The sequence below is a fragment of the Acanthopagrus latus genome, chromosome 2 (assembly GCF_904848185.1).
Source record: "Acanthopagrus latus isolate v.2019 chromosome 2, fAcaLat1.1, whole genome shotgun sequence".
In the NCBI taxonomy this organism is placed as follows: Eukaryota; Metazoa; Chordata; class Actinopteri; order Spariformes; family Sparidae; genus Acanthopagrus; species Acanthopagrus latus.
The window spans coordinates 2,809,700-2,820,000 of record NC_051040.1 but is presented as its reverse complement, the minus strand read 5'-3'; the positions used below and the strand labels follow the sequence as shown (position 1 = coordinate 2,820,000).

At 47.7% G+C, this 10,301-nt stretch overlaps 1 protein-coding gene across 6 annotated transcripts in view; it reads left to right on the top strand.

The window, feature by feature from the left end:
• The window catches only part of slc8a2b (solute carrier family 8 member 2b), a 138,376-nt gene that overhangs the window by 111,606 nt on the left and 16,469 nt on the right, over positions 1-10,301 (top strand). For all 6 annotated transcript variants that reach the window (XM_037082868.1, XM_037082880.1, XM_037082858.1 and 3 more), the window contains 7 exons: positions 3,571-4,073; positions 5,358-5,495; positions 5,767-5,994; positions 6,181-6,540; positions 7,737-7,862; positions 7,990-8,185; positions 8,269-8,399. In XM_037082868.1, the coding sequence (XP_036938763.1) occupies positions 3,696-4,073; positions 5,358-5,495; positions 5,767-5,994; positions 6,181-6,540; positions 7,737-7,862; positions 7,990-8,185; positions 8,269-8,399 (1,557 nt within the window). In that variant the 5' untranslated portion in view covers positions 3,571-3,695. The remainder of the gene's footprint in view (positions 1-3,570; positions 4,074-5,357; positions 5,496-5,766; positions 5,995-6,180; positions 6,541-7,736; positions 7,863-7,989; positions 8,186-8,268; positions 8,400-10,301) is intronic.

Sequence of the window (10,301 nt, the reverse complement as noted above, 5' to 3'; positions counted from 1 at the left end):
TATTCATCCTCTACATCTGCATCACGTCCGTCTCTGTGTGTTTTACTCGAACATCTCAGCTGATAATTGGCCTCCACAGTCCAGCAGGACGGCAGCAGCCTGCAGCGACTCCTCTCATGTTTTCCTGAGAACAAACAGTTTTGAGGACAGACGCTGTTCTGACGACACCACTCTGGTTTGATTCCTGTCCTTTCTGTTGGCAGAGCGGCTCTGATGTCCTTCAGCGTCCCGCTTGTGTTCAGGCCTCGGTGGACACGGAGCTGCAAACAGAGAGAGTCAACATGTTGTGTAGTTACACAAACCGAAACACGCAATCTAAATATCTGACTTCCTGTGTCGAAAGGTTTGTTTTCTCCGCTCGGGGAGACGTGCAGCATTTAGAAATGTCGACCTTGTTGTTGTAAACCGACAGCAGGACGGATTCACTGCAGCTGTGAGGAGAGAAGAGCTGCTGTGTGGATGTACAGAAGGATCCAGGTAACAGGTGTTTTCATTTACACCTGCTCTACTCTCACGTATGATGACAGACAGGAAGTGACAGGAAGAGGATCAGCAGCCTGTTTCATGGACAAGAAATCGTCTGTTGGTGATGATGCAGGTTTCTGCAAACAAAGGATTTTGTTGAAACTTCTCTATGTTGCAACTCGATGTTGTGTAATGCTTAATGGTCTGATTCGGTTCAGGAATCATTTTGAGCCATCTCATTGCAAAAAACACAGCTAGAAATTGCCTGGAGATCCTGAGTTTGTCCTGACGTCTTGTCAGAATTATCCAGTTTTGTTGCCATGAAGATCCCGAGAAATGTCTTAACCTCCCATCAAGATTAACCCAATTAAATACGGCTGTAAAATATCATAATGTCTCGTCAGGAACAGTTTTGACACCTGCAGCAAACTGAAGACAGAAGTTGAGGCCAAAACTGACAAAAACAACAACAATAATGTTACTTTTTGCAACGTCTCCTTCGTGTCACGTACAGAAAACATGATCATCCCGAGGTGGTGATGAGGAGAGAAAGCTGTGCAGAAATGGAGAGAACAGAAGTGGAGAAAGAAACAGAACGATATCTGTTGTGTAACGTTAGAAACAGAAGGTGTGGACAGGTGAGATCCTCCTCACGGGGAGGAAGAGATGAAGAAGAGAGAAGATTAACGAGCGATGAACATGACAGGGTTCAGTCCATCTGCCCGTCGCTCGGTTCACACTGAGGTCTGAATCTCAACCAGTCGGTGCTCACACACGCACACACACACACACACACACACACACACACACACACACACACACACACGTGTGTGTGAGTGTGTGTGTGTGTGTGATTGACAGGGGAAGAGCAGAGTGACATTTGGTGAATAATCCCGGCTTTGCATGACTCAAATCAAAACAAACAAACATAACCGTCGTGATGTCAACCTGTTTGTCTGGAGGCCGTCACGGTGACTCGTCCTCTCCCATCGCCCTCCTCCTCCTCCTCTTCTTCTTCTTCTTCTTCTTCTTCTCCTTCTTCTTCTTTCTTTTCAATCATTCCACTCCGTCTCTTGCTGCCTCTTCCGTCTCCCATCTTCAGCCTCTCTTCCGCTCTGCCTCCTTCAAACGTCTCCTCCTCTTCTTCTTCCTTCCTCTGCACGTCTTGCATCTGTTTGTGCGTTTGTGTTGTTTCGGGCCGAAACAACACGCACAGCTACAGCTACAAACAGCTTGTGTGACAGTTGTTTGGTCTAAAAATGTCTGGATGACGTCCGCAAACGTCCACAACCCAAACATATTCAGCCTGCTGTCACAGAGGAGGAAATTCACATTTTACATTTTCCACAGACGATTAATAATCAACAGTTGATCGCTGCAGCTGTAATCTTGTTTTTACATCGTTCTTCCTTCTGTCCGACTCCTCTCCTTCCTTTCAGCTCTCTCCACCTTTTCTTTTTCCTTCCCCCTCCGTGTCCCTCCTCCTGTCTCAAGGTCGGGGTAAAGATTACTTTTATTGGCTCTTCTGGGAGAAAATTGCTGTAGATTAAAGCCATAAAAGACTATTATGTGACAGTCAATACAAACCAGCCAGAGCTAAAATAAATCACTCACACCTGCAGATACCTGAGATCCTAATTCTCTTTTTTCTCGAGCCGCCCTCCATCGATCGTTGTTGTTTCTTCTTTTCATAGCCTCTCTCTCATCTTTTAGTTTCTCTTCCTCCTCCTCCTCCTCTTTCTTGTCTTCTTCACCACCCGTGTTTTAATTCTCTGTGACTCACCGCCGTGAATGAAGTGATCCAGGGTCTCTGCCGCGTCACATCATCTGCTGTGAATCACCTTCGCTTCATTTTATTTATTTGAGTTCAGCGTCTTATTTCACCCACCTGAGTTCTGACTCGATATTCAAGGACCGGTCGGATCCTCTGCTGAAAAAAAACCTCACATGAAGGCGGCGAGGTCACGGGCTGGAAGCTGAAAGACTTGGCTGTTCTTTGACGTGCGTGTTCTTGTTCACGATGACAGCTAACACGTCCACAAAGCACTTCTGGTATTAAAAAAAAAAAAAAGCATCATTCTGAAAAGCGTAGCTGCAGGGTCTGTTTCCAGCCTCCTTCTCATCTGAGACCAGGACTGAAGCCAGGATTTTATAAATGCGGAGGTGACGTCAGACTTCGTTCTTCAGGTCACTCAATTCTCCACATTTCTAGAAAAGAAAATTGTGTCTTCATCTTGTCGTGTGTGGGAGCTTCTGCTCAGCTCGTCCTCCTACAGGAGCCTCTCCGGTTCTTCTGATGAGGATGTTTCTGAAGCCGGCTGTGATTTTGGTGACAGCTTTGACTAAAATTGATCTTAAAACATATTTCTCTGGTCCTTTTAAAGATTCATGTCATCAGTAGAGAAGACTCAAAAGCAAAAGAAAAGCAACCTGTTCACTGTCCAAACTGAGTCTCTGCTGGTCCTAAAGACACAGATCTGTGTGTCTGACAGCAGACAGGCAGCAGGACTCCGGCCTGGTGTCTGTCTGATGTCCTCTGCTGACGACTGGCGGTGAAGTCGACTGAACCTCTTCTAAAGCAGACGGAGGTCCGGCCTCCCGTACCGCCGCCCGCTGTGATCGACTCTGCAGCTGACAGCACCGTCAGCAGCCCTGCAGGAGAGACGCTCCGCGGTGTGCCGGGGGTATTTTTAGAACTCAGCTATAAGCCGGAGAAACACTTTGACTTTTTAATGATCAAAGATGTGTTCATCAAAACCATCACCTCAGTCAGACTGCAAACTGAGCTTATCTACACATCAGCCTGAGTCCAAAAACTCATCCTGAAGTCTTTAAAGCAGCAGCCTGGTCAATAACACAAGTGGAAGTAGGTCAAAGTTAGACACCATCACCAGCAGAGTTACCTGACGTAGATGCAGACACTTTGGTTATGATTTCACCTTGTACGTAATGTCTCTGATCGTGTTCGGTCTGACCTTCACGGTTCCTTCTGCTCTCAGAAACAACAGGAACAAGTCGTGTTTACGATAAAAACCACCGACTGTTTGAAGTTTTTCTCGTGTCTCTTTCTAATCGTCTCTGTCTTTTCTTTTCTCTCTCCTCCAGGTGAGCTTGTCACACCACCTCAGCTCTACCCAGCGTCCCCCTCCCACCTCCCTCTTCCTCAGCCTGGTCCCGTCATCCTCTTCCTCATCCTCACCTCCTGCTTCTCGTGGGAACCGCCTGCCGCCATGCCTCTCTTGGCTTCCCCCGCTCCTTTCCTCCTCGTCCTCCTCCTCTTCCTCCTCCCGCTGCCTCCCTGCCAGCCGGAGTCACAGCGTGGCGACCCCAGCGGCGCCCCCTACCTCCCATCGGTGTCGCCCTCCATGTTCCCCTCCTCCTTCGCGCCCTCCACGACCTCTAGTAGCAGAAACGTGACTGGAAAGTGTGACAACGTTCCGGTGTGTCAGCCCGGCATCCTGCTGCCCGTCTGGAAGCCCCTCAGGCCCGGACTCGGAGACCAGGTGGCCCGAGCTGTGGTCTACTTTGTGTCGCTCATGTACATGTTCCTGGGAGTGTCCATCATCGCTGATCGCTTCATGGCGTCCATAGAGGTCATCACGTCACAGGTGAGAACGAGGGACACGCCAAAGATAGAAGACAACAGAAAAGATTACAAACTGATCAAGAAACTCAGAAATCCAGATGCATTAGTTCTGGAGGTGTGGACTCAGACTCAACAGAAAATAAAGTTCTGGAGCCTCCAAACAGAACCGGAAGTGAAAGACACGACGACTCGGATGACGTTTTATATTTCCGGCCGTCGTTATTTCACTCTTTAAAAGTGACGAGGAAATACGTTTAAGAGAGAAAAGAAGAAAGCTTTAACTATGATCATGTTTAATTATCTGAATAAACAAATTTGACATCGTGTTTGAACAGGTCAGACGAATCGTTCAGTGACAGGTAGTTTATTTATTTTTCTTTTCTTGGGACGTACTCGAGACTTGGACTCACAGACTTCCCTCTCGACTGTTTTTGAGTACAGTACTTTATTGAATGTACTTAGTTAGATTTCATCGCTGGCAGCTGTAATATGAGGAAGTTTCTTTCCATGTTGTTCTATTCATCGCTCCTCCTCCGTCTCTGAAAAATACCGCGTATTTTAAGGAAAACAATCCAGCACCGTCACAGTTAAAGAAAGTAAAATTTGTTCATCTGTGGTCGTTATTTCAAGGTTAAAGAGTGTTTGCCTCATCAGCATCCTCGTGCCATCGTCTCTTAACTCCAAACCGAACCTGGAGGGGTTTTCATAGATTTCCATCCTCGTCGTTTACTGTCTGTGATGTGTGAGCGACTGTCAGCAGCTCTCACAGACAGAACTGTGTGTTCACCCCCGAGGACGCCAGCTCATCAGCCGGGACCGAACACAGCAGGAAAATACTGAAGTGTCATCTATCACTCTCAGTATAGAGTGCAGTGTGTGTGTGTGTGTGTGTGTGTCCCAGGCGGCCTGTAATGGTTCGGATGTTGAGGTTATTCAGTCATCAGCCCCGTAGAAAAGGTAGAAGAGGGATCCTCGGAGGTTTGAGCGGAGGCTGATGTTCAGCAGCAGGACGAGGAGACGTGAAGGTCAGCCGGAGGCAGAAAACAGGACAGGAAGGAGAGAGAGAGAGAGAGAAAGAGAGAGAGAGAGAGAAAGAAAGAAAGGACGAATGAAAGTAGACGCAGTAATGCACATGAGGAATATTTTCCTCACGGTGACTCACAAACACAGGAAACAGGTCGAGGACTCAACATTTTCAGATCTGCATAGAATGAAATCAACACTGTGCATGTGTGTGTGTGTGTGCGTGTGTGTGTGTGTGTGTGTGTGTGTGTGTGTGTGTGTGTGTGTGTGTTCGGTCCAACAGGAGAAGGAGGTCACCATCACGATGCCCAACGGGGAAACGTCAGTGGCGACGGTTCGGATCTGGAACGAGACAGTTTCCAATCTGACGCTCATGGCTCTCGGCTCCAGCGCTCCGGAGATACTCCTGTCTGTTATAGAGGTACACACACACACACACACACACACACACACACACACACACCATCGACTGTCTATCAGAGGAGTTGATGTGGATTCACTCTTCCTCTTCTCTCAGTCTCTCTCTTTTGTCCTTCTTCATAAAATGTTTAACGTCTTCATACCTGAGCAAAATGCTTGATGAACATGAGAGTAATCATAATTTTGCACTACATTTTAAATGCTCAGTTGTCTCTGATAACTCTCTGCTGTCTGACTCTGTGATGTCTTCCTTCTTCTCTCCACCTCTGCAGGTGTGTGGTCACGGCTTCCACGCAGGTGATTTGGGCCCGGGCACCATCGTCGGCAGCGCCGCCTTCAACATGTTTGTGATCATCGGGATCTGCGTGTGGACGATTCCCACCGGAGAGAGTCGCAAGATCAAACACCTGCGGGTGTTCTTCATCACCGCCTTCTGGAGCATCTTCGCCTACATCTGGCTCTACCTCATCCTGTCGGTCATGTCGCCGGGCGTCGTGGAGGTGAGACGGACTCACATTTGGTCACTTTCACATAAACATGAGGCTGAACATGACCGGCGGCTCTCACGGGGGTGGAGCAGGTGGAGCAGGTGGAGGTCGACATGTTGTTGACTGTCTCACATTTAACAGCCTGATGTATAAAATATCTATATCACGAAACATGTGCTTGTGTTACCTGTGCGTCAGGTGTGGGAGGCCCTGGTCACGCTGCTCTACTTCCCGGTGTGCGTCATCCTGGCGTGGATCGCCGACCGCCGCCTGCTCTTCTACAAGTACATGGGCAAGCGTTACCGCGCCGACAAGCGCCACGGCATTGTCGTGGAGACCGAGGGAGACTTGACCCCCAGCAAGGGCGGCATGGAGATGATCATCGACGGCAAGTTCCCGCCCAGAGGGGGCGCCGTGGTCCCCGCCGAGAATTGTGGGGGAACGCAGGACGGCCCGGCGGGCGCCGCGTCCAATAACATCGGGGGCAACCTGCCAAACTCCAACAGCACGACGGTGAACGTGGAGAGCAGCAAGGAGCTGGACGAGAGCCGCAAAGAGGTTAGTGAGCTCGTCCTTCCCTCCTGTTTGGTCTTTGCTCAGCTCAGAGTGAGACGTGGCAGGTAAACGTCTCACCTGTCAGGTCTCAGCAGAAAGTCTCACAAAGATCCCACCAACACGAGGCAACATCACACAGCTTCCAGATGATGAAGCAGATTCATTCAGAGGCTCATCGCTGCAGATTGTTCTCTGTAATCACTCTGTAATCTCGTTTCCTGCAGTTAAAAGAAAGAAAACACACTTTCTGCTGTTGTGATTACGACATGATTGGGTGCAAAATAATGGAAAACCTCCCTGCAGGAGGCGGTAACAGATGCTGATGAACGGCTCCAGTTCAGATTTTCATCTGCACGGTTCGTTCTGCCGTCTTCTGTTCGCCTCTGTACCTGACAGCAGATGCAGATTATCCACATTCACACCTTTCTGCACCTGATAATGAGCTGCCCAAAAGAGATCAGCTGCTCTGAACACCGAGCAGAAGAAGAAGAAGAAGAAAGAGAGGAAGAGAAAGACAAGTTTAAGAGGGAGTGAAGGGACAGAGAGGTGAACACGTGGGAGGTTTGACAGACAAAGGTGAAAATACGATAATGAGGTCGGAGAGATGGAGAAGAAACGAGACACGGAGGAAGAAACGTTCAGGATAAAAAGGCGACGGACAGAAACACTGAAAGATTTGTGCTGCTCGTCTCAGGCTGGTACATCTGCACAGCACCTGTTAGCTTCTAACGAGCCATTACTGCCGATATAATGAGCCACATGAATTATTTAACCTGATATTGATTTGATATAATGTAATATGACCCTGATATGAAACCAGCTGAGCGGCTCCAGTCTGTCAACACGTTCAAAACACTTCCGAAGAACATGTCGACTTAAATGTTTCTTACAGAATACTTGGCAGCAGTTAAATGTTGGAGGAGGGAAAAAGGAATTTGATTATAATTTGATTCATATTTAAACTTGGCGGTGGTGAAGCATCTTCAAAATCTTTGTTTACTGGAGCCAAAACGTTTTTACTGATTGACCATCTGCAAGGAAAAAAACAGGTCGCTGACGGGAAAGTTCCTGAGCTCCTCTTCCATCAGTGTTTGTGTGAACGACCTCGCCTGCTGTCAGTGTGTGTGTGTGTGTGTGTGTGTGTGTGTGTGTGTGTGTGTGTGTGTGTCATTCTAACCGTCCTCTCGTCTCCCCTCCAGGTGATTCGAATCCTGAAGGAGCTGAAGCAGAAATATCCCGACAAAGAGCTCGACCAGCTGGTGGAGCTGGCCAACTACTACGCCCTGCTGCACCAACAGAAGAGCAGAGCCTTCTACCGCATACAGGTAACACACACACACACACACACACACACTTATAAATGGTCCCTGAAGTGAACACCAGAAAAGGAACATAAAGTAGTTCAAGGGCTTGTACATTAGAAGTCACTCCGTCCTGTCCGTCTCCCTCCAGGCGACTCGTATGATGATCGGGGCCGGTAACGTCTTGAAGAAGCACGCGGCCGACCACGCTCGCCGCACGGCCGTGACCGACGAGGAAGTCCCCGAGGAGGTCGACAACGGCATCTGCAGCCGCATCTCGTTCGAGAGCGCCCACAGTCAGTGCATGGAGAACTGCGGCATCCTGACCCTGACTGTCGTCTGCCAAGGTAGCGACGTGAACGAGTCGGAGGAGAAGACGACCGATGTGGTTTATGAGATTTGAACTGTTTGATTTGTTCCTGCTGTTCAGGCGGTCTGGGCGAGAACACCTTCTACGTGGACTACAGGACAGAGGACGGGTCGGCCAACGCTGGGTCTGATTACGAGTACAGCGAGGGAACGCTGGTGTTCAAACCCGGAGAGACCCACAAAGAGATCAAGGTGAGTGAGGCGACGATGACGCGGGTGGGGAACGCTGCACCGCGAAGACCTGGTCCCAGAGCGCCTCAGGTGTCAGGGCTGATTGAGCCTGACGGATGAGTTCAAGGTTTCTGAAGTCGAGTTGAAACTTTAATGGTCCCTGTGGGGGGAAAAGAGTATAAGTATCCGACCATATAGAATATAAAAGACGAAGACATCTGACAGGTTATTAAAAAAGCTCTGAGCTCAAAGTCGTCTTTGTTGAAATATTGGAGCGAGAAGCTGAGACACTGAATATAAATGCTGGAGCCTCTGAGGCCGGCGTCAAGACGGATCACCAGTAAGACCAGAACCAGACCCGGTGCAGATCTCCGAGCTGAGACCAGGTTTCTGCTTCATGGAGCTGCATAAACAGACTGCAGAGCAGAGACACGGGGACATTAATCTCTCATTTTATTTAATCTATTCGTCTCTGTATCATTTTCTGGACCTTCTGTTCACGTGTTTTTGAATCTGAATGTGGTCCAGTATTGAATTCTCTCTGTTCTGTCAGAGTTCGTCCACTCAGTACAGGTGGGACGAAACATCGATACATCAATTTATCGTATCACTTCCTCCTGCGATACGATTATCGATACACTGGCGCCAAATTCTGATATTCTTATTAAAACGTGCACGATGGTCCAAGTTTGTACACTGTTTCATCTCAGTTCATCTCAAATTTAGTGAAACTGACACCAGAATGCAGCAAATAATTCCTCCACTTCACCTTTTTTTTTTAATATAAGAATAAGATCCTTTTTGTTGAACTAGTAAACAGCCGCAGACACCAGACTCCATCTGCAGAAACAGACAACAGATCATTTTACGGTCGAAGAACAAACTTCATTCAAACTCGGCAGAAAAACAAATTAAAAACTCACCAAAAATATCTCGTTTCCAAAGTTCTCCAGCTCTGGTTGGGTCGAGATTAAACTTTGATTCGAGAGAAGTGACGGGAAGGAAACAACAGGAAGTTATAACTGTCAGCAGTCGACGTGTTCTGACTTTAGACACGTCTGAGGTGTTTAAAATACTCAACAAAAAGCTGAATAATGAAAAAGTAATCCCATAACATTTAGAAACAATGCTGTAATGAGTAACTGATTATTTCAAAGCTCACGATTAAATGAAAACAGTAAATCACAGCTGATGTTCCTGCTTCTCTTCTCTCTAAGTAAAATAAACCTCCAGCACTTCAAACGACTCGTCCTGATCACAGTAACATCTAATTCTGAGTTTAATCTGAAGACGGAGGAAAGAAGTGAAGCTGTTCTGAGTTCAGTCTTTGATCACAGATACTCTCCGATATCTGAAACTCACGATCAAACAACGCTGTAAAGATTTTCTGATTGTGGAAGACAGAAACCAAGAATATCAGCTTCTTAAAGCTTCTTAAAGCTTCTTGAGCGTAACGACGAGGTAAAGCGAGGTTAATCAGTCGTCAGATTTAAGGTTTGATGGGAGATCAAACAGGACGGATGAGAGGAGAGGATGGAGGGGGCGGGGCCTGGAGCAGATGGACAGATTCAACCAGCCAATCCGGTGTGAGTGATTGGACGGACAGACAGAGTGAACACATTCATTTATCACTGTGACAGAAAACGAGCAGAAACCAATCAAACCTCAACGTCTCGTCTCAGTTAAGATAAAAGCTACGACCGTTTTGTGGTCTATGAGCCTGAAAATCTTTTAAAGTTTTCAGATGTCAGAAGAAAACTGCTCAAAAGTTTTAACTCAGCTGTGTATAACAGAATAATAACTCAAGCTTGACCATCGAGTCTGACTGAATCGCTGAGTGTGCGTAATGTTTCGGGGAGAACGCCCAAACTTTTCCTCCTCAAGGTCGCAGAGTGGAGAGTCGTGTGAGAGACGGGAGGTAAA